Genomic DNA, 24,915 nt, shown 5'->3' with positions numbered 1-24,915 from the left:
GAAGGGGGTGGGTCTTTGTCGCCCAGGATGGTGTTGAACCTCTTGGGCTCAGGCGTGAGCCACTGTGCCCGGCCCCATTTTTGAATTTTTTGAGAGGTTCTCACTGTGTTGCCCAGAATGGTCTCGAACTCCAGGTCTGAAGTGATCCTTCCCACCTGGCTGCCTGAAGTACTAGGATTACCGCACACCTAGCCCGTGCTTTTCTTTAATGAAGATAGATTACCTTATTTTCTCTCAGTTTTTATGATAGCCATGTACCTGCAAAGTTCCATCTTCCATTTCAGATAATTTTGTTTTTATTTTTAATTACTTCAGTGTATGCTGTGTCTGTTGACTTGAAGTAAGGATAATAATTTCATACCTTATTTGTCCTCTCCCTTTGTGGTCAAATCATTATACTGCTTTTCTCTCTTCAACTTTTATTTTAAATTCCGGGGTACATGTGCAGGTTCGTTACATAGGTAAATGTGTGCCGTGGTGGTTTGCTGCACAGGTCAACCCATCACCTAGGTATTAAGCCCAGCATCCATTAGCTGTTCTTCCTGATACCCTGTCTCCCTCTGCCCCACTGTGCTACTTTTCACCATTATGATTTTTACCACATCCACCTGCCAGTTTTACAATTGATAAATGTAAGACTGGGGAACAAAGTGAGACCCCCATCTCTACAAAATAAACATTTTAAAATTAGCCAAGTGTGGTGGTAAACACCTGTAGTTCCGGCCGCTTGGGGCTGAGGCAAGAGGATTGCTTGAGCCCAGAGGTCGAGGCTACAGTGAGCTGTGACTGAGCCACTGTACTCCAGCCTGACTGATGAAGAAAGACCCTGTATCAGGAAAAAATATATATATATATGTGTGTATTTATGTGTGTGTGTGTGTATGTGTATATATATATATAAATATAGAGAGAGAGAGAGCCCGGGCACAGTGGCCCACACCTGTAATCCCAGCACTTTGGGAAGCCAAGCTGGGGGAGGATTGCTCAAAGCCAGAAGTTAGAGACCAGCCTGGGCAACATAGCAAGACCCTGTCTCCACAAAAAGTTGGAAAATTAGCCGGTCACATGGCACATACTTGTAGTCTCAGCTACTCAGGAGGCTGAAGCCAGAGAATTGCTTGAGCCCAGGAGTTTGAGGCTGCCATGAACTATGGTTGTGCTACTGCACTCCAGCTTGTGTGACAGACCCTATTTCTAAAAACAAATTTTTAAAAGAAAGAAATGTAAGGAAGTTGGAATTCCTCCACACACTGAAGAGTGTCTTTAGCCATAATCATATTTGTGCTCTTTATTATGAATTACTTGCCAAGGCATGCAGAATAGTGTGTTTACATTGAGTTTTTACCTTGAATTTTATAAAGTATTATTTACATTTCAGTATAGTTTATCTGTTCTCTGACTCACATCTTACAGAGTTAAACAGGTTAAATTCTCACTGATACTTAAGGCATGAAGAAAATGAGACATGGAGAAATGTTTTTGTTCAAGGCAGCACTGCTAGCAAATGGTGAAACTGGGATTCTGTGCTGTTTCTGCCTCTTGATAGAACTCCATGTTCGTTGTAGGTGGGTCTCCCTCTACCCCTACTATAATTAGAAAAGGAGGTCAGAACACATAGTGTGGAAAAGCTTTTGGGGGTGAGGGCTGTGAGAGAAATGAACAATTAAGTCAGTAGTATAGAATCTTGTATATGCCAAGCATTCTGTATATTTACCAAGAAGAGCTCAGTTTCGGTACAAGGGGAAGTATTTAACTTTGAAAAGTGTTTGTTTAGAGACAAGGTTTTGCTCTGTCACCCAGGCTGGAGTGCAGTGCCACGATCATAGCTCACTGCAGCCTCAAACTCTTAAGACTCAAGTGATCCTCCTGCCTTAGCCTCCCAAGTAGCTGGGACTATAGGCACATGCCACCACACACAGTTGATTTATTTTTAAATTTTTTTGAGGGGAAGTGGGATCTTACTGTGTTGCCCAGACTAGTCTTGAATTTCTGGCCTCAAGCCATCCTCCTGCCTCGCCCTCCTGAGTAGCCAGGATTATAGCTGTGAGCTACCACACCTGGCCCATTTTAGTTTTTAAATGCCATTGTGTAATGAGGCATTTAAATTTTTTTCCAAAAAAATCAGGAAAAAAGGACTTGGAGCATATGCCTGTTAGAGATTTAAAGCATACTTTAGTCTCCCACCTACATAAGATTTTGGACCCCACTGACTTTTATTTTTTTGAGGCGGGGTCTCACTCTGTTGCCCAGGCTGGAGTGCAGTGATCAGGGCTTACTGCAGTCTTGACCACCAGGCTCCAGTAAGCCTCTCACCTCAGCGTCCCGAGTAGCCGGGACCACAGGTGTACACCACCATGCCTGGCTAATTTTTTCTATTTTTGTAGAGACGGGGTCACCTTATGTTGCCCAGGCTGGCATTAACTCATTTTTGATGGTGCTTTCTCTCTACTAATGAGGCATAGTACATAAGTCCCTGCCTTAAGCTTTGAATATTGATAAGGACAATATACTCTAGAAGCTGACAAGGGTGTAGCTGTTCATTCTGAAATCCTTCAGTATTTATCCAAATCAGGGCTGTGGCGAAGACCAAAGTTACTTAAACCAAAACACTCCCATATTACTTTCCTGCTACCTGAGTCTAATTGGTTGATAGTGAAGATAAAACCATAAAAATTACAGGAATTGTGTATACTATCTCATTTCTTCAGTAACAGGAAGTTAAATCTTCTAAACAAGTAGATTTTCCAGATGAATAAAAACTGTTTACCAGAAGGTGTTTTTGGGTTTTTTTGTTTTTAAATTTTAGAGACAGGGTCTCGGTCTTTCACCCAGGCTGGAGTGCAGTGGCGCGATCATAGCTCATTGCAATATCAATATTCTGGGTTCAAGCAGTCCTCCTGCCTCAGCTTCCCAAGTAGCTGGTACTACAGGCACATACCACCATGCCCGGCTAATTTTTGCATTTTTTGTAGAGACAGGGTTTGCCATGTTGCCCAGGCTGGTCTTGAGCTGGTCTCCAATTCTTGGCCTCAGGTGATCCACCCACCTCAGCTTTCCAAAGTGCTGAGATTACAGTAATGAGCCACCATGCCTGGCCTATCATAAGTTTTAAAAGTCAGTAATTTTTTTATGGAATGTTGACTAAATGTGTACTAGAATGTTTTTCCTAAACAGTAAATGAATATATTGGTTAACCTCTTATTCATAATGTGTTTATGGGTCATTATTAATACTCGTTTCCCTGCTATACAACAGTACAGTGTTAACAGTGAAGATTGTATGATGGTGCCCTAAAAATACAAGTATTGAGGCCGGGCGCGGTGGCTCACGCCTGTAATCCCAAGCACTTTGGGAGGCTGAGGCAGGCGGATCACGAGGTCAGGAGATAGAGAACATCTTGGCCAATATGGTGAAACCCCGTCTCTACTAAAAATAGAAAAATTAGCCTGGTGTGGTGGTGCGCACCTGTAGTCCCAGCTACTCTGGAGGCTGAGTCAGGAGAATCGCTTGAACCTGTGAGGCGTAGTTAGCGGTGAGCCGAGATCGTGTCACTGCACTCCAGCCTGGGTGACAAGAGCGAAACTCCGTCTCAAAAACAAAAAGTATTGAGTGCTGGTTATGTACTTTATATTGGGACAGGCACTTGAATTAAAAATTTCAGTTAATGCTCGTGGCAGCCCTGTGAGGTAGGTTTTTTTTTTAAACTACAAATCTTGCTGTATTAACTTGCACCCAGCAAGAAATCTATAATTTTTATGCAAAATCTTTCCTTTTAAAAATATTTGCTGAGTTCTCTCTAATGTAGACTTTGTTAGAAGGATACCTTACTCTGTACTACCAGCCATCATTATCTCTAATCCCCAGAAGTGTAGTATTGTGGTGTGTTTTGGTGGGGGTTGGCAACACCCTACAAGAAAGGCCCTCACATTTCATTTTATAGGAAGAACCAAGATGTGAAGCAGGGAGGGGCCTTTTTTTTTTTTTTTTTTTTTGAGACGGAGTCTCCCTCTGTCACACAGGCTGGAGTGCAGTGGTGCGATCTCGGCTCACTGCAACTTCTGCCTCCCGGGTTCAAGCGATTCTCCTGCATCAGCCTCCCGAGTAGCTGGGATTACAGGCACACGCCACCATGCCCAGATAATGTTTGTATTTTTAGTAGAGATGGGGTTTCACCATGTTGGCCAGGATGGTCTTGAACTCCCGACCTCGTGATCCTCCTGCCTTGGCCTTCATTATATTTTTTCTTGCTATTGGTCAGTTTCTACCTGCACTTGTCTTGGTGATGTTCTGAGCGGCATTTCTCCTTTTGACATTGTTTTCCCATTTCCTAATTGTAAACACCTGTTATCAGTGTATTTGGGACATAAATTAATGTCAGGATACACAGATCTCATTTAAAAGTAGCGTAGTATTCCACTGTACTTATTCACACGGTATCTTCTTGGTGGCACAGTGTAGCGTTCCTCGAACTTTTTTTCTCAGGATACCTTTAGACTCTTTTCTTTGTTTTGTTTTCATTTTTATTTTTTATTTTGTTTTTTTCAGACAGAGTCTCGCTCTGTCGCCCAGGCTGAAGTGCAGTGGTGTGGTCAGAGCTCACTGCAGCCTCAACCTACTGACCTCAAGCAAGCCTCCCACGCAACTGAAACTACAGGCCTGCACCACCATGCCTGGCAATTTTTTTTTTGTTTGTTTGGTTTTTTTTTTTGGAGAGATGGGGGTCTCAGCTGGAGGTGGTGGCTCATACCTGTAATCCCAGCACTTTGGGAGGCCAAGGTGGGTGGATGAAGTCAAGAGATCGAGACCATCCTGGCCAACATGGTGAAATTCCGTCTCTACTAAAAAAAAAAAAAAAAAAAAAAAAATTAGCCGGGCTTAAGTGACCCTCCCTTAGCAGACTCCCAAGTACCTGGGGTCATTGGCCTTTGCCACCACGCCCAGCTAGATCCCTTTATACTGTTAAATTTAGGATTCCCCAAATGTTCATTTGAATTGTGTTTATCAATATTTACCATATTAGAAATTAAAACAGACTTTTGGAAAAAAATCACTTAAAAATAATGTTTAATGTTTAAAATAAAAATAATGTTTAAAAAATAATGTTTTAACATAGCATGTTAACAAAATAACATTAAGGAAGAAATAACTTTTCTAAAATAAGAGTTTAATGAGAGAGTATCTTTTTTTTTTTTTTGAGACAGAGTCTCACTGTGCGGTGGCACAATCTCGGCTCACTGCAACCTCTGCCTCCCGGGTTCAAGCAATTCTCCTGCTTCAGCCTCCCAAGTAGCTGGAATTACAGACATGGGCCACCACACCCGGCTAATTTTTGTATTTTTAGTAGAGATGGGGTTTCACCATGTTGGCCAGGCTTATCTCGAATTCCTGACCTCAAGTGATTCGCCTGCCTCAGCCTCCTGAAGTGCTGGGATTATAGGTGTGAGCCACCATGCCTGGCCTATTTTTACAAATTGCAACATCTGGCCTAATTTTTAAAAAACCAGGAAGATTCTCATCTGCTTCTGCATTGAATCTTTGGCAGTATCAGTGTAGACTCTGAGAGAATTGGTGGTGGAAAAGGCGTATAACCTTGTATCATTTTGAAAATAATTTTGACTTTGCAGGCCCCATAGTGTCCCCAAATCACATTTTGAGAACGGCTGGTATAGATTGTTTTTAGTGTGTTGCCATTACAGACTCTGCTAATGAAATCTTTATCCATATACCTTGGCACTTATCCGAGGGTGTAGGGTAATTTCCTAGGAGAAGAATGGTTGGCCCAAAGAGTAGTATGTGTTTAAAAGTTGGGTAGGTGAAGATGATTCAATTTTCAGTCTTTGTACTAAGTGAGTATTTAGGACTTCTTATGTTTTTGAGAAAGTCCAAGTGCATATATCAATTAGTAGACAGGAGAATTTGTTAGGAATGATAGCTTCCACAGTGACAGATTTAATTAGAAGTACTGATGCATTCAGCTTGGCTTGAGCACTCCTGATTTTCATTTTTCTCTGTATTTCCTTTCTTATAGTTCAGGTTGGAAGTGGGGAGATCTTTCTCAAGTCTCAGTATTGGAGTTTTCTTGAATTGGAGTGTAGGATTTCCTTTCCTTGGTCTTTGTTACAATGTCTTTCTCAGATGTGTGGGAAAAGGTATCGTGTGTGTGTGTGTGTGTGTGTGTGTGTGTGTGTGTAAGTAAAAGATTCCTCTTGGGAAATAAGGGAATCTGTTTCATTGGAGAGAGGGTAGATGTGTTTCTCAAATGAGTTGGGGTGAATGGAGTCTGTCTTGAGTGTGCTTCAGTTACTGAGTTCCACTAGACGTAACTGTTATCAGAAACATGTGTTGTTCTTAGTTAGAACCTTCTCTGCCTCCCCTTAATGTTGCTGAGATCTTCTGCTAAGGATCATCATTTCTCCCCTGTCATCTCTGCTACCATGTTATTTAGTAAATCCCTCTCCTAAAGTTGAACTCTATACCCCATCCATACCCATACATTAGTAGGATAGAATTACTGTGCCTAATACTGTAGCTATAGCAACAAAATACAAACAAACTTGTTGGGGGGAAGGATTGTGTTAATTGATGTTAACACTGAACTGGATCTTTTATAGTTGATTGGTGTAGTGTATAACTTGGCTCAATGAAACCTATTAGATGATGGAGAGAAACCTAATAGACTAGGAGTAAATATAGTATTGTGTCTTTTATTTATTGTCTTACTGAGCCCTCAAGTTAAAAGACTGTTTCCCATGTTTTAGCGTCTACAGCCTACTTATCTCTTTGGGAATATGGTATTGGGAACCAGAGCTGGACTTCTAGACCAAAACCATGTGATATGATTGAAAAGAGAGTTACAGGGGATGCTTTCCTCTAATATCCTGAATGGTCCAGAAAAACATTTCCCAACCCCAGAAACTTATAGTGTGTCCTTGTTTTAGCCAGAACTTTGGAAGGGAATACGTCAAACCTTTTTCCCCCACTTTCTAATTAGTCTGATCCTGTAAACATTACTAAGAGAGTTTTGAAGAAAATGTCAAAGAGACTGGTACTTGAGAAATAATTGCCATTAGGTATTAGGCGACTGACAATGTCATACCACTGCACTGCCATGTTTTTTGTTTTAGTGACTGTAAAAGTCAGGCGTGTGTTTCTTGAAAGCACAACTTGAATAACAACCTCAATCCCCTGTGCTATGTGTTTTTGACTTCTTAAACTTAGAAAAATCTTTTGAATTGCAGTATAATACATCGGAAAGGTACACAAATCATAAGTATTCAATTTGATGAATTTTCAAAAAATAACCAGTACACCATTGAAGAAACCACATAACCATTACTCTAGAAGCCTGCTTCATATTCCTCCCCGGTCATTATCCTACCCAGAGAAAACTGCTAGCCTAATGATAGGTTAATTTTGCCACATTGTTCATGGTATCCATTGTATGAATATTTATACTTTACAGTTTACCTTTTTGTGTGTGTTTTGTTTTGTTTTGTTTTGTTTGAGACTGGGTCTTGCTCTGTTGCCTAGGCTGGAGTTCAGTGGCATAATCTCAGCTCACTGCAACCTGCATTTCCTAGGTTTAGGCAATCCCCCCACCTCTGCCTCCTGAGCAGCTGGGACTAAAGGCGTGCACTGCCACACTTGGCTAATTTTTAAAATTTTTTTGTAGAGACAAGGTCTCACTATATTGCCTAGGCTGCACATTACCTGTTTTTTTGGTTTTTTAAAACAGCATTTGTATACTATATAAATCACCCATTCAAAATGTACAGTTCATTGTTTTTTAATATAATCACAGGTTTGCAACCATCACCACGTCTCCTCTGAAAAAAATCATGTGCCCATTAACAATCACTACCCACTTTCACTTCCTCCCAGCTCTAAACAACCACTAATCTGTTTTCCCTCTCTAAATTTACCTGTCTGGACTGGGAACGGTGGCTCACGCCTGTAATCCCAGCACTTTGGGAGGCCGAGGCAGGCATATTACTTGAGGTCAGGAGTTTGAGACCAGCCTGGCCAACATGGTAAAACCCAGTCTCTACTAAAAATACAAAAATTAGTCGGGCATGGTGGTACATGCCTGTAGTCCCAGCTATTCAGGTGGCTGAGGCAGGAGAATTGCTTGAACCTGGGAGGCAGAGGCTGCAGTGAGCTCAGATCACACCACTGCACTCCAGCCTGGGCGACAGAGTGAGACTCCATCTAAAAAATATATATATATGTGTGTGTGTGTGTGTGTGTGTGTGTATGTATATATATATATGTAACTTTACCTATATGGACATGTGGTATTTTGTGATGGGCTTCTTTAATTTCATGTGTTTTCAAGGTTTATACGTATTGTAATGTGTTAGGTTTTCATTATTCTGTGTAGCTGAGTATGTGCCACATTGAATTTATCTGTTCATTTTTTGCTGTTGTAAATAACCTTGCTATGAATATAAATGTACATGTTTTTGTCTGGGCATGTATTCATTTATCTTGGATATATACCGAGGAGGGAAATTGCAAGGTAACTCTGCTTAACTTTTTGAGGAACTGCCAAACTTTTCCAAAATCGATGCCTCATTTTATATTCCCAGAAGCAATGTATGAAGCTTCCCATTTCTCTACAGCCTTGTCACCACTTGTTGTTGTCTTGTCTTTGATCGTAGACATTCTAGTGGGTACTTAATGGTATCTCATTTGTGGTTTTGGTTTTTGTTTTCATTTGAGACAGAGTCTCTGTCGCCCAGGCTGGAGTGCAGTGATGTAATCCCAGCTCACTGCAACCTCCGCCTCCAAGGTTAAAGTGATTCTCCTGCCTCAGCCTCCCGAGTAGCTGGGTTTAAATACATGCACAACCATGCCCAGCTAATTTTTTGTGTGTCTTTTAGTAGAGACGGGGTTTCACCATGTTGGCCAGGCTGGTCTCGAACTCCTGACCTCAAGTGACCCACCTGCCCACCAAGGCGGGCGGATCATCTGAGGTCAGGAGTTCAAAACCAGCCTGACCAATATGGAGAAACCCTGTCTCTACTAAAAATACAAAACTAGCTGGGCATGGTGGCACTTGCCTGTAATCCCAGCTACTCAGGAGGCCAAGGCAGGACAATCGCTTGAACCTGGGAGGCAGAAGTTGTGGTGAGCCGGGATCGCACCATTGCACTCCAGCCTGGGCAACAAGAGTGAAACTTCGTCTCAAAAAAAAAAAAAAAGTAATATTGATCCATAATGTACTGTATATAGTTTATTATTTCCGTGGAGAATAATAGAATGCCATTTTTATTCTAGTAATTAAAATAATGAAAGACTACAAAGATAGTTGGAGATGTTTATACTTTTTTTAAAATTTTGTATTAAAAATATATAGGATGGGGTCTCACTGTTGAGACCAGGCTAGCCTCAAGCAGTCCTCCCATCTTGGCCTCTCAAAGTGCTGGGATTAGAGGCATGAGCCACTGCACCTTGCCTTTGTTTTTTGAGACAGGATCTCTTATCACCCAGTCTAGAGTGTAGTGATACAATCATGGCTCACTGTGGTCTTGAGATCCTGGGCTCAGGCAATCCTCCTGCCTGTCTCTTGAGTAGCTAGAACTATAGGCATGCACCACCACCTCATCCAGCTAATTTTTTTTTTCTTTTTTTTTCTTTTTTTTTTTTTTTTTTTGAGGCAGAGTCTCTGCTGACCAGGCTGGATTGCAGTGATGCCATCTCAGCTCACTGCAACCATGCCTGGCTAATTTTTGTATTTTTAGTATGGATGGGGTTTAACCATGTTGGCCAGGCTGGTCTCAAACTCCTGACCTCAAGTGATCTGCCCACCTCAGCCTTTCAAAATGCTGGGATTACAGGCGTGAGCCACCAAGCCCGGTCTACTTTTTCTTATTTTTATTTTATTTTATTGTTACTTTATTTTTGTAGAGGCAAGGTCCCCCTTTATTGACCAAATTGTTCTCAAACTCCTGGCCTCAGGCGATCTTCCCACCTTAGCTTCCCAGAGTGCTGGGTTATAGGCATGAGCCACCGTACCTGGCCACCTGCTGCTTTTTCTTGTTATGAATGTATCACTAGCACAGCTCTTAATTACCAAAATAAAATCTTGAAAATTGAGCATAAAGAGAATTGAAGGGGCACTGGAAAATGTGTTTTGATTAATCTGGCAAAAGTTGGAAAAAGAGGAAGAAGATTAAAACAGTATTTTCTCTAAAACGTGAGAATGCTTATCTGAGCCTCCTAAGCCAAAACCAGTTTTTGTAAAGAAAGAAAACTCAAAGAAATGGGGTTTGTAGGGAATAAGGTGGAAAAAAATAATATGGAGAATGTTTAAGTACTCAAAGGATAAGAAAGAGATTTTGGATTAATTAGGTCACCTGTCCTAGACATAGTGGGAGGATTGGTGTGAAGTGGAAAGCTGTTTATGTGCATAGGACATAACACAAATTGAGTTATCAGAGCTTGGTTAATTTACTATGTTCGGTATTATTTGGTACTGTTCTGAGAACACAGTAGTGAAGGGTCAGTAAATCAATATTGGACAGTATCGTAAAACAAATGAATTTTGATGAAAAAGCAAACTAAATTTGGAAATGTTAAGAACACTCAGCCATTTAGCCACTATTTGGAATGGGTAAAGCAATTGTTAAGTGTAATACGAGAAGAAATGAAAGCTCCGTATGAGAGACGGTTGCAGAGAAAACTGCTTTTTCTCAAATATTTTTAGGCCAGAGTTTGTCTTCAGGTAGTACTTGCAGGTATAAACTAGAACTGGTTGATAAGAGAAGAGGGGTATGGGAAGTCATACAATATATCGGAGATTTTAACCCAGATCATCGGACTTCACACTGTGCTGTTTAATTACCTTCTGCTGTCCATAAATTGGTAGATTTCTATTGTTACCCAGTCCTTACTCGTCAGATTAACCAAGCATGGTAGCTGGCCCCTGTAATCCCAGCTACCCAGAAGGTGGAGGTTGCAGTGAGCTGAGATCGCGCAACTGCAACAGAGCCGAGACCCTGTCTCAGAAAAACATTTCTTAGGTTACAAATTACTGTAATTAAACTTACGTTGTTTTAAAAATAATTTTTCTAGGCCAGGCGCAATGGCTCACGCCTGTAATCCCAGCACTTTGGGAGGCTGAGGTGGGCGGATCACAAGGTCAAGAGATGGAGACCATCCTGGCCAACATGGTGAAACCCCGTCTCTACTAAAAATACAAAAATTAGCTGGGCATGGTGGCGCATGCCTGTAGTCCCAGCTTCTCAGGAGGCTGAGGCAGGAGAATCAAACCCGGAAGGCGGAGGTAGCAGTGAGCCGAGATCATGCCACTGCACTCCAGCCAAGGCAACAGAGTGAGACTCTGTCTCAAATAATAGTAGTTTTTCTATAACTGAAGTTGAGTGTGCATCAAATGTTCAAAAAAGGAAATATGGCCAGGCACAGTGGCTTGCACCTGCAATACCAGCACTTTGGGAGGAGGGGGCAGTGGGAGGATCACTTGAGCCCGGGAGTTGGAGACCAGCCTGGGCAACGTAGCGAGACTCTATCTCTACAAAAAATGAAAAAAAATTTAAAAATATTTTTTGAGGCCAAGCGCAGTGGCTCACAGGTGTAATGTCAGCACCTTGGGAGGCCAAGGCTGGTGGATCACCTGAGGTCAGGAGTTCGAGACCAGCCTGACTAACATGGTGAAACCCCATCTCTACTAAAAATACAAAACATTAGCCTGGTGTGATGGCACATACCTGTAATCCCAGCTCCTTGGGAGGGTGAGGCAGGAGAATCGCTTGAGCATGGGAGGCGGAGGTTGCAGTGAGCTGAGATCGCTCCACTGCATTCCAGTCTGGGCGACAGAGGGAAGCCCTGTCTCAAAAAAAAAAAAAATTTAAGGAAATATGTATGTATGTAAGGGAATATAATTTTTCTGTTTTATAGTAACATAATGGAATGTCTTTTTCTGTTTCCTAGGTTCTCTACTTTTAGAGTCCAAAATAAATCCTAACACCGCATACCAGAAACAACAGGTACAATTTTGAAGATGTTGTGTTTTATCTTGCATATTTTCCTTCTGAGTAAATGAAAGTTTATAATCTGATTGCTTATAGTGAAAAATTTAGAACAGATTACAACAGTTTGCCAGTGAAATTCTAAAATAGGATTTCTGCCAGTTCCTATAGTGTTTAACACAATAATTTTAAATTTAAAAAGCTTGCCACAAGTTAAAATGGAGTTTGTGTTCCACCTATTATAGCAACTGAGCCCTAAAATTTCCTTGTTTTTACCTTAATAAAAAGGTGACCATTGGTGTGATAAGCTGCTACTAACACAGTTAAACGTGAAAATTCCTTCTTTTGCTGTTGTAGATGATAATGCAGAAGGAACATCAGTATCTCCCTCTACAGCAGTACTGTGTAGATAGGACTCTGTCATATGAATCTGATTTCTTTTACAGATTCCCGAATAGAGTCTTACTATGATATTACAGTTTTGAAGATAACTGTACTTAACAGTACAGTGTACTCAAAATACACTGTTTCTTAAGTCTTTCTAATATGCGATGAAATATCAGAAAGTAAATCTTTCACTTAGTATCAACTAGTGCTGTTATTAAATGGTATTCATTCAGTACACACGCGCCTGCGCTTCATGTCCACCCACACACATACAAGATGAGTGCTCTATATAGCCAATGAAGTCAAGATCAGTTCCCTCATTGCCCGGAAGATGCAGATACAAAATAGTTAATTTAAAAGAAAGAAGATTACCAGCTTGTTCTTAAAGTGCTTTGCTTCATCATTGATCTTGAAAATACTAGAAAGAAGTTGGTATTGTTTTTATTTTTCCCATAGATGATGCGTAAAGGTCGTGACTTTTGGGTTTGACATCACCCAAATAGTGGATAGGAATGCTGGTATCAACTCCTAAATATCTTTAGTTGTGATTTATTTGTCCACCAAACATTCATACAATATATTTTCTTGATAATTTGATAGTCTGATATAATACTGTGTTGCATTTAGTATTCTTAAGAAAACTTAAGTTTGATGGAAAAATGAGAGCCTGGAATCTTTGGCTTTGATCCCTCCATACTGAAATACATTAAATTCATATTTTGAAGTTGTATTCAGCTGAAGAGTAAAAGCACATTTTAAGAAAAAGGAAAGATTGAAACTTTTGAGAATTAGTGAACAAATTCATGTGTCTCAGCCTATAGGTTGTTGGGTGATAAGCAAGATAATTTGGAGAAAAGTTGCTGTAATATTTGGAATCTTCAAGGAAAACAAGAGCAGTTTCTAAAATTTTATAAACTTACTAGATTTGTCAAATAGGTAATTAAGAGCATATGTCTGGCTATACCCTGACTTAAGCATCAGCCTCCAAATGATTCTGAATATACATTACAGCAGAATGTGTTATTGGCTTTAGGCTTATCCTAGTAGTCTTTATTGAGCTGATAATCCTAAGTATTTATCAGAGTTTTAGGAGCCATCTAATTTGGGCAAGTTGTTCCCCGCACCCCCAAGATGATTGTTATTTTCCCCCAACTTTGTTTTCATCACTAAGAAGTAGTACCAGCTGGGCACGGTGGCTCACACCTGTAATCCCATCACTTTGGGAGGCCGAGGCGGACAGGTCACAAGGTCAGGGGATCGAGACCATCCTGGCTAACACAGTGGAACCCCGTCTCTACTAAAAGTACAAAAAAAAATTAGCCGGGCATGGTGGCGGGCACCTGTAGTCCCAGCTACTTGGGAGGCTGAGGCAGGAGAATGGCGGGAACCTGGGAGGTGGAGCTTGCAGTGAGCCTAGATGGTGCCACTGCACTCCCGCCTGGGTGACAGAGCAAGACTCCGACTCAAAAAAAAAAGTAGTGTCTATATTATGACTAGTTTTCATAACAGGATGTATCTTTCCCATCCTGATCATGAGGAAACTGAGGCTCAGAAAGGTTACCTAACTTTTTAAGCATCACCTGCTACATAGATGGTGGTATTAGAATTTATACTGTGGCCTCTTTACCTCCTAAATTTCTTAGTATTTTCATTCCATGCTATTTTGACGGAAAATAATGTAATTTAATTTTGTCTTACATGGAGCCTTATAATAAATGCTCAGTATCTACTGAGCAGATAACCTTGTAAAGTATTTAGGCTGCCAGAATTATAGATTAGCTGCAAATTCTTCTACCCGTTGTTCTGTTCTGGTGAATTATAAAGGTAAACTAAAAATGAAACCTTACTAATTTTTGGCATGTTAATCTTAGAATGTTAATAGTTTTGACCCTGAACTGCTACTCAGTCTGGATCAGATGGCCTGCCTGGGATCTGTGATAGCTGGAAGTCCTATAAGATAGTGTAAAAAGGGGAGTTTGAGGTATTTTCCAAAATTCTGAATAAAAATTATAGACTTAGTAATACTGCACAACCAAATCAGATTCTCATTTATTTATTTCTGACTGGCAGCACTTTAGTCCAGCGAGACTACTGGTCTCTTGATTGACAGTTGTATAAATGACTGAACAGAGTTAATATGCAGTTTAGCAGATAAATTTTTCATTTTTATTCTTTTAGAGGTGGGGTCTTGATATGTTGCCCAGGCTGGAGTACTGGTTCACAGGTGTGATCTTAGTGCACTGCGGCTTCCAACTCCTGGCCTCAAGCAATCCTCCCTCCTCAGCCTCCTAACTAGCTGGGACTACAGGTATACACCATTGTGCCTCGCTTAGACACATTTTTAAACATGGAATCCATTTGTGTTATATTGAGATGTGTTCTTGGCTAGAAGTGGTGGCTCACACCTGTAATACTAGCACTTTTAGAGTCCAGGAGTTTGAGACCAGCCTGGGCAACATGGCATAACTCCACCTCTACAGAAAATACAAACATTGGGCATGGTGGCACATGCCTGTAGTTCCAGCTACTTGGGAGGCTGAGGTGGAAGGACCACCTGAGCCCAGGGAAGTAGAGGCTACAGTGAGCCATGATGGTGCCACTACACTGCAGCCTGAGTGATGGAGACACCATCTCAAAAGAAAAAAAACAGAAGTCCTTGCTAGTGAGAAAGATTAGAAACTGCTGCAGTAGAATCACAGGTCCTTAAAAGTACCTTAAGCTAGTCCTGTTACCTCCTCAATACGGGAACCATTGTCATCCCGATGGATGCCCAGTCAGGTTTTGCATGTCTGTTTTTGGTTACTTACTAGTAAGATTGAATTATTTTTTTCTTTATACCATACTCCAATCCATCTAACTTTACTCTTCTAAATTCTCTTTGTACCAGCTTGAAAAAACACCGAGTGGCATAGCCCTTCAGATTTGGAAGTTAGCCATTAAATGTGACTCTCCCTAGTACCATTCAATATTTCTTGTATGAGATGATTTATAGATTGCTGTCAACGAGAGGGCCCTTTTTTGAAATGGTTGATTGCTATCGAAGAGTATGTATATTTATTTATTGCCAGTAAGATTTGAAAGGATTTTTTTTTTTTTTTTTTTTTTTTTGAGACAGATTCTCACTCTGTCACCCAGGCTGGAGTGCAGCGGCACAATCTCGGCTCACTGCAACCTCCGCCTCCCAGGTTCAAGTGACTCCCACGTCAGCCTCCCATGTAGCTGGGATTACAGGCATCCGCCATCATGCCCGGCTAAAATTTTTTTGTATTTTTAGCAGAAACAGAGCTTTACCATGTTGGCCAGGCTGGTCTTGAACTCCTGACCTCAGGTGATCCACCTGCTTTGGCCTCCCAAAGTGCTGGGATTAGAGGCATGAGCCACCACACCCTGCCAAAAGGACATATTAGGCCTTAATAAATAGTTTGACTCTTTAATTTTTTTTATTTTTTTATTTTTTTTGAGACAGAGTTTTGCTCCTTTTACCCAGGCTGGATTGCAGTGGCGCAGTCTCAGCTCACTACAGCCTCTGCCTCCTGGATTCAAGCAATTCTCCTGCCTCAGCCTCCCACGTAGCTGGGATTACAGGCACACGTCACCACGCCCGGCTAATTTTTGTATTTTTAGTAGAGATGGGGTTTCACCGTGTTAGTCAGGCTGGCCTCAAACTCCTGACCTCAGGTGGTCCGCCCACCTCGGCCTCCCAAAATGCTAGGATTACAGGCGTGAACCACTGCGTCCAGCCATATATTTTTATCATACCATGCATATCGTAGAATATATGCTGTTGGTACTATGAGGAATATAAAATGGTCTCAGTATTGTATGTGCAGTGTCTTGCTGAGATTACATCTTAATAAAAACTGTCGAACTATTCATTAAATTTTCATTAAAGTTCTGTCTAGATGGCCAGGCACTGTGGCTTATGCCTGTAATCCCAGTGCTTTGGGAGGCCAAGGCGGGACGGCCTGAGGCCAGGAATTCAAGACCAGCCTAGGCAACATGACAAGACCTCCATCAAAAAACTAAGAAGTTCTGAGTAGGAATGAAAGTGTGGTAGGTGCTAGGAGTGTGCTGCTGCTTGAACCATAGCACTTCGCTAAGTTTTTTTTTTTTTTTTTTTTTGAACCTATGTACAGGTAAATGCTCACATACTACAAATTTAGCCAATAATTTCAAGGGCTTCGTGGATCTCAGAAGCCCCTGGTGAAAAACACCTGCTGACAATAGAGGGAAGAGAGAAAGAGTTGTTTTAACCCTATCGTCCTAACATGCCCTAGCTATTTTATACTTAGATTTCCTCTTTGGACATTTTAATGACAGCATAAAATACAAGTCAGTATGATTGGATAGTGTTAGTGTAATTGGTATGTTTTCATCTTTTGCAGTGCCTGAAAAGAATATATTCCATATATTGGTTTAAGTTGTCCTTAAGGAAACATTATTTTTGTTTTATAGATTGGGGGAAGTGAAGTGTAAAAAGTCATTGTTTTGAAAAAGAAAGACATTGATAATTGCCAGTATTAGTGTTGCAAGAAGTAAAAATGAGCACAGTTTTATTTCCTTTTGTTTGTTCATTTTCGTTTGTGATAGTGTATGTTAATCATTCAGACTCCTTTTATGTTTCCAAAGGACACTCTGATTGTGTGGTCTGAAGCAGAAAATTATGACTTGGCCCTTAGCTTTCAAGAAAAAGCTGGATGTGATGAAATTTGGGAGAAAATATGTCAGGTAATTTTTTAAATAAAAAATCAACATGCTTTCTTTAAGTGTTTATTTTTCGCCATGCTTTCAACTAATGCCCAAGAGTTTAAATAAATTTCAAATTGATCTTTTGAATTCACTGCTGCTTTGAACTTGATTTAAAGGAAGGTATAATTTATTGACACTAAACTCTCTAGCTCATACCTTTGCTGAACTCCAGTGTTTTATATCCACCTGCCTTTTTGAAACTTTCTCCTTGTGTGTTCACTAGCATCTCAAATTTAGTACTCCAAAACCAAACATAGCCTTCCCACGTGCATCTATCCCGTCTTCTTCTAAGTGCCGTCCAGTTGCTGAAGTCAGAAACTTGTGGATCATGTTTATCCTCAATCGTCGCTTTTATCCATTCAGTCCCCCCATTTATTATCTCGATAATAAATCTTGATCCATTGGTTTATCTTCATTTTTACTATTATAGTTTTCCAAGCCACCATCATTTCTTGCCTGGTTTATTGGTTTTGTCTTGACTGATCTTCCTAAATCAACATTTTAGCTACAGTGATTTGGTGATCTTTTTAAAAATGCAAGTCTGATCACATCACTCTTTTGTTTCTAACTTCTTGTGGCTCTTGAAAGAAAACCCACCCTTGTACTTGTCTTGAGCAGTATGGCTCTTAGCTGACGATTCAGCCTTACTCTGCCTCTAGGCTTGAATGTTCTTAATTTATTCTGGAGTTTCCCTAGTGACATAATCGCAACCTTTTGTGAATTTGCATTTGTATGTGCTCTAGTTGCTGATGCCATTGGCTCTTGGTATACACTCGTTTAGGCCATTTCTTTCCAGAGAAGATTTCTCCATCTCCATGTTTACTTTATCTGGAGAATAATCTTCACCAGATTCCTTAATTCCTTTGAGTGTGGCCCTCAAACCAGCAGCACAAGCATGACCTGGGAACTGACAGAAATGCAAATTCTGAGACCAGCTCCCCTCCCGCCGACCCTAGACCTACTGGATCAAAAACTGCAAGTAGTGTCCAATAATTGTTTTTTAAAATCCTGTCTTAGGAATTCTGTTTTCACAAGCCCTGTAGACCAGACTTTTCTCTTTAAAGGACAAGATGGCAAATATTTAAGGCTTTGCAGGCCATATAGTCTCTGTCACAGCTAGGTCAACTCTGCTATTGTAGTTGGGAAGTAGCCGTAGACAGCACATTAATGAATGGAGGGGCTGTTTTTTAGTAAAATTTCTATTTACAAAAACAGGCGCAGACCAAATTCGGCTATAGTTTGTCGCCCCCTGCTTTTGGTGATTCTGATGCACCCTGAAGTTTGACAGCCATAGCATTCATAGAAGATCTAGTGTCCTTAGCACAGTTTTTTCTTAACTTGTGGAATTTATTTCAACTATATATTCTACTTAGCTGTGATTTTCATACATTAAGCTGTCTGTTAAGCTGTCCCTTCTCTGAAACATGAAAGGACTAACATTTATATCTGAATACCATCCATCTTTTTAGTTTTTCTTTGCTTTCTGTCCAACAATTCTATTTATAGCACATTTCTCTAGATTTTGTCTTGTAGAGTTCTCCCAAAGAGAGAGAGGTGACTTTAATGAGTTCAGGCTATGTTAATAGCATCTGTTATTCAGACAAATGTTGTTCTCCTCTGTTTCATGTTTCTGAATCAAACAGTCCCACTCTGGATGCGGTCTTCCTTTATGCCAGTGTGCAACTCAAACCTGAACTCGGTCTGTCATTGTCATACCTGTCTCTCCTTTAAGATTGTCTGATCTTTACCTTTGTTCAGTCTTGAATGCTATAAAGTTTTCCGTCATCTAAAGTTGGGGCACAGATAGTAGTACTTGCATGCTTTCTCTATAATAATTTTATCACTAACTGCGTTATATTCTTGTATTCCCTTTCAACATTTACATAGTTTATGTTCAAGGTGTCATTTCTCAGTCACTATGGGTTCTGTCTGAACTTCTCAATCATTTTCTAGATCCAAGAAAGTCATTACATTTTGCTCTCTGAGATGTTAAATGTTTTTCTGTTTCTTGAACCATGTTCACCAATTTTTGTCTGAACTCAAAAAGATGGCATTTTTAATATAATAAGGGTACTCCTCTCTTTTCATTTGGTTTGCTAATCAAAATCTAACATTTTTCTGTGGTAAAATCATGGTTTGGATATTAGGAACTTAAAATTATAATGAGAGCTTACATAATTAACAAATTCAGAGCCAATGTGAGACCATGCCAGGTACAAGCCATGAATGTGACTTGACTTGCCTCCTTTCAGTGTTGCTGTCCACTTGGTTGAGGTCAAGACCATATCACCTTGCAGCACATTTCAAGAAAAGTATTCCAGGTCATCATCTCTTCTAGTGTCTATCAATGCATCTGTTTATTACACTAAGCAATTTAAGCTTCTTGGCTTTTTCATACAAGGTCTAATTTTTTTCATCCCTTTACATTCTACTTGGCCTTCTACTTGCTTTAGTGGTCACTGTCTCAAATTGTAGTGCCACAATAACAAAACTGGTTTCCTTTCAAAGTTTATCCTTGACCTTTTGTTACAAAAAAATGCCTTACTTTAAAATGTAGTCAATGTAAGTTACCTTTTTATAATAAGAGCCCTTCCAGTGGCATAAAATTAGGTTTTATGACAGATTTTCGGGCTCCTAGAGGGATCCTGAAGGCTACAGGTTAGGGTGTGTAGAAAGGAAAATATTTTCGTGGTTTGGTTACTTAACCTTCAGCAGACCTTTTTTGGGGATAACTCGTACTACATATAGGTTGTATTTACTTTATATGTGGCTTCATTTTTATGTAGGTACTCTTGTATTCTGCCTAGTGTTTTTTAAATCCTATTTTTGGGCTGTCAGTATTTATAGCAAATCAGTGACTCACTTTGGTCCAAAGCCAGTTTGTTCATGCTCTTTGGCCCTTGGTTTCTACAATCAATTGATGTTAAGTATTTTACTTTTTGCTTATAATTATATATATATTCTGTGATCATAACGTTATGATATTTGGTGTTTGTTTGGTCGTCACCTCAGAGTTAAATATTGAAGAGCTTGGTGGTGGCAGCTATCCTTTAGCACAGTCCTAGCACTGTTGCTGAGACTTGCCCTGGTCTACTGGAAAAGAGGGCCAGGGATATGAGATGTTAGTGGCTGTTTTAGCATCAGGCTTCTGTTGTGAGTCTGCAGAGGTCTGTTTCATAACAGTCTCACTTAGTTTAGCCTGTCCTAGAAAGTTGTTCTTGCCAGCAGACCTCATGCTTTATAAGGAAGCTCAGTCTGTTTTTGAACTTTGACTAACTTCCTTAAAATTGAAAGTATACGTTATTTGGAGAAATGTAATGTAGAAAAATAGGCAGTTTTGTCTTGAAAATTATCATTATGGGTTTCTTACAGCATCTCTTGTATTCATCTTAGAATATCATTTAGGCTTGCTGTTCAGTTGTTATATATTTAGTCAGCAATTAAATTTTTTTTCCATAGGTTCAAGGAAAGGACCCTTCCGTGGACATCACTCAGGACCTTGTGGATGAATCTGAAGAGGAGCGTTTTGATGATATGTCATCGCCAGGCTTAGAATTGCCATCTTGTGAATTAAGTCGCCTTGAAGAAATTGCAGAACTTGTGGCATCATCTTTACCTTCACCTCTTCGTCGTGAAAAACTTGCACTGGCACTAGAAAATGAGGGTTATATTAAAAAGCTCCTGGAGCTTTTTCATGTGTGTGAGGATTTGGAAAATATTGAAGGACTACACCACTTGTATGAAATTATCAAAGGCATCTTCCTCTTGAATCGAACTGCTCTTTTTGAAGTTATGTTCTCTGAAGAATGTATAATGGACGTCATTGGATGTTTAGAATATGATCCTGCTTTATCACAACCACGAAAACACAGGGAATTTCTAACGAAAACAGCCAAGTTTAAAGAAGTGATTCCCATATCAGATCCTGAGCTGAAACAAAAAATTCATCAGACATACAGAGTTCAGTATATACAAGATATGGTTCTACCAACTCCTTCAGTCTTTGAAGAAAACATGTTATCAACACTTCACTCTTTTATCTTTTTCAATAAGGTAGAGATTGTTGGCATGTTGCAGGTGAGTTAGATCATTCCTTTTTTCATACTTCAAGAGATGCAGCAAAAACAATTTGCTGCTTTTAAATACATAAAGTTTTAATTTTGTTAATGTATAAAGTTAAGTATTTGTGAGATATTTTAAGAGATTATAATACATAATAATACTGTGAGACCAGAAGGTTACTGTATCTCGGGTAGGAGAGGTAAGTGTGATAAATGTAGTTTGAAGAAATGGTACAAGGGGATGATTTTTTAGATACTGGGTCTTGCTCTGTTGCCCAGGCTATAGGGCAGTAATGCAGTCTCAGCACACTGCAACCTCCACCTCCGTTTTCCTGGCTGAAACAATCCTCCCACCTCAGCCTCCTGAGTAGCTGAGACCACAGGTGTGCACCACCACCCCCAGCCAATTCTTGTATTTTTTGTAGAGGTGGAGTTTGTCATACTGCCCAGGATGGCCCCAAACTTCTGAGTTCAAGCAGTCTGCCTGACCCGGCCTCCCAAAGTGCTGGGATTACAGATGTGAGCCACTGGGCCCAGCCTGACTTTTTTCTTTTTTTTTTAAATAAAGTTGGGGTCTTGCTCTGTTGCCCAGGCTGGAGTGCTGTGGCACAGCCATAGCTCATTGCAACCTTGAACTCCTGGGCTTGAGCCATCCTCCCACCTCAGCCTTCCAATTAGCTAAGACTACAGATGCATGCCACCATACCCACCTTTTAACATTTTTTTTTTTTTTTGTAAAGAATGGATCTCACTTTGTTGCCCAGGCTGGTCTCAAACTCCTGGCTTCAAGCAAATCTCCCACCTTAGCCTCCCAAAGTGTTGGGATTACAGGTGTGAGCCACCATACTCAACTACAGGAGGATAACATTAATGAAGTGGTTGAATGCTGAACTTTGGGGTTATTACTCTATGAATTATGCATAGAATAGAACAGATTGGAAGAGGAAAGAGTGAAGCACAAAGCCAAGAGAAATGTCACTAAATACAGAATATAAATTCGAATGGGAATTGTGGGCCAGGCACTGTGGCCTGTCTCTACCAAATAAAATAAAATTTAAGGCGAATTTGTAAAAATCCCAGAAAATGATACAGTAAGGGTCCAGTTTCAGGGTCTAGGAAATGTAGCAGAGGAGGCAAATTATAACTGCATGTATCCCTACCAAAAGCCACGTTTTGTTAAGGAGTGTGCCTGTGGGTGAGTTAAACCCATGAACCCATGTGAATTTGAGTTTCAGCTCCGTCTGTCACTTAAAAACTCTCAGTAGCTATATGAGTTGGACAGCCTTAACTTCTTAAAGCTTCAGTTTCCCCATCTGAAGGATGGTGACATTAATGCCTACCCTGTAAAGTTGTCTGAAAATTAACTGAGGTCAGGCATGTAAAGAAAGTGTTTAGTATGATGTAAGATTCATGGGAATTTTTTAAAGTATCTGTGGATAATTGCTTATTAAAATGTAGATTTTTTTTTCTTATAGTATGCCCAGTCTCTCTGATCTGGTGTTTTAGGGTGTTTGCATCACAGTCCTCTAGGGTGCAGTATGGTGAATTCTGCACAAAACAGAGTGGAAGTCTCTGAGAGCTAGACAATAATTTGCGTTTGTAACACCCTCAAAGTTAGAAAACCTCTTACTGTGTCATCCCAGTGTGTGCATCTATTCTAACTGAAATAGAAGTTTACGTAGGCTGGGCCTAGTGGCTCACACCTGTAATCCCACCACTTTGGGAAGCCAAGGCAGGAGGATCGATTGAACCCGGAAGTTAAAGACTAGCCTGGGGCTGGGTGTGGCGGCTCATGCCTATAATCCCAGCACTTTGGGAGGCCAAGGCGGGTGGGTCACCTGAGGTCAAGAGTTCAAGACCAGCCTGGCCAACATGGCGAAAAGCTGTCTCTACTAATAGTAAAGTACAACAGTTAGCTAGACGTGATGGTGGGCGCCCATAATCCCAGCTACTCAGGAGGCTGAGGCAGGAGAATCATTTGAATCTGGGAGGCGGAGGTTGCAGTGAGCTGAAATAGTGCCATTGCACTCTAGCCTGGGCAACAGGAGTGAAATTCTGTCTCAAAAAAAAATTTTTTTTTTTTTTTTAATTAGCCAGGTATGGTGGTGCATGCCTATAATCCCAGCCACTTGGGGAGCTGAGTTGGGAGAATCGCTTGAGCCCAGGAGTTCGAGTCTGCAGTGAGCAATGATCATGCCACCGCACTCAAGCCTGGGCAACAGAGTGAGATCCTATCTCAACAAAGCAATAAGTTTATGTAGTACAAAGAAAGAATTGTTACTTGCACCCGTACACACACACACACACCCCCCCATGTTGTTTTTTATTCTTTGATGCCTATGATATTGTAAGAATGACAGATCTTTGGGAGGCTGAGGTGGGCAGATCACTTGAGGTCGGGAGTTCAAGACCAGCCTGACCAATATGGTGAAATCTTGTCTCTACTAAAAAATTAGCCAGGCGTGGTGGTGGACACCTGTAATCCCAGCTGCTCAGGAGAATGGGGCAGGAGAATTGCTTGAATCTGGGATGCAGAGGCACATGCCTATAATCCCAGTTACTCCAGAGACTAAGACAGGAGAATCATTTGCACCTGGGAGGCAGAGGTTGCGTTAAGCCAAGGTCGCACCGCTGCAGATAAGTGTAATATGACTTGGAAGATCTTTTAAGACTTTACCTCAGGTGTATAAATAAAATAATTATTTGAAACCTGCATTTGTTAAGTATAGAAAGGAAGACAATAAATGTAGTAAGAGCTGCTTGATAGTACACATTACATATAAAGCAGTATGTTTAATCATATGTCTGTTCCTGTTTAGAAAATTTTGTATTTCTAAAGTATTAGCCAGTGATAGCCAAAAAAAGGAAAAGTATGAATTAAAATACTGAGTTCTCCTGATCCTTTTCTTCAGCTCCATATGGTTCTGTTTTTGTTATGTGGGGATTTGTCACTTCTGTGTTTTCTTGGTCTTCGTACATGTAAAATGCCAGTTTTATTCATTAAGTATGAATAATTTCAAGTTGTTAAATCTTTGCTTCCCTGCAATATGCTGTGTAAAATATTGGCTGCCAATACGTCTGTTTCTCTTGATGCTGGACATTTCTATCCAAAGTGCTGCTGTGAAGGCTGTAGCATTTTACAAATGTTTTGGCAAGAAGTGATTGAGGTATAGTTTAATGCAGGTTCCTGCCCACTTTGTGTAGCCCCATGCACACATAATATCACGCCCTCTTAACACTGACTGCTTCCTTTGTAATACCATAAACATTCTTATTTTCTCCACTTCTGTACCCCCAACTGCAGCAGTTCAGAGAATATCTTTTTTAACCATTTGATATCCATTTGGTAGAATATAGTGTATTGTGGAGTGTCTTGAAATTGGATGCCATTTGGGTAACGAACATGGTCAAGATCGTATTAGTGAGGTATGACATTTTAGAAAAAGTAAAGGTGGGAATAACCGAACTAACTTAGTGCCACAGAAGATTTTTCTAGAGCACTCACAACAGTGAATGTGGAGCTAGTAATCTATTGGGAGCTTGTATACACATCCGTGTGTATGTGTATTTAGAGTGAGGCATGTCTAGGGATGGAGTGGTATTGAATCTACTTCCACTAGCTGAGGTAGTATGTAATTTAAATAAAATCTTTGTCGAGCATGGTGGTTCATGTCTGTAATCCCAGCACTTCAGGAGGCCCAGGCCAGTGGATTGCTTGAGGCTAGGAG

General features: G+C 40.5%; 1 protein-coding gene across 4 annotated transcripts in view; it reads left to right on the top strand.

The window, feature by feature from the left end:
• PPP4R3A (protein phosphatase 4 regulatory subunit 3A) overlaps positions 1 to 24,915 on the top strand; it is a 50,760-nt gene that overhangs the window by 6,035 nt on the left and 19,810 nt on the right. For all 4 annotated transcript variants that reach the window (XR_012416073.1, XR_012416072.1, XM_005562037.4 and 1 more), the window contains exons 2-4: positions 11,953 to 12,008; positions 17,007 to 17,105; positions 20,586 to 21,203. Coding sequence is in view for 2 of the 4 variants with exons in the window: in XM_005562037.4 (XP_005562094.1) it covers positions 11,953 to 12,008; positions 17,007 to 17,105; positions 20,586 to 21,203 (773 nt within the window). In the remaining 2 variants the exon portion in view is untranslated. The remainder of the gene's footprint in view (positions 1 to 11,952; positions 12,009 to 17,006; positions 17,106 to 20,585; positions 21,204 to 24,915) is intronic.

This window comes from Macaca fascicularis, chromosome 7, assembly GCF_037993035.2.
Source record: "Macaca fascicularis isolate 582-1 chromosome 7, T2T-MFA8v1.1".
Lineage (NCBI taxonomy): Eukaryota > Metazoa > Chordata > Mammalia > Primates > Cercopithecidae > Macaca > Macaca fascicularis.
The sequence above is the reverse complement of the archived record's forward strand: the minus strand, read 5'-3'. Positions and strand labels throughout refer to the sequence as shown.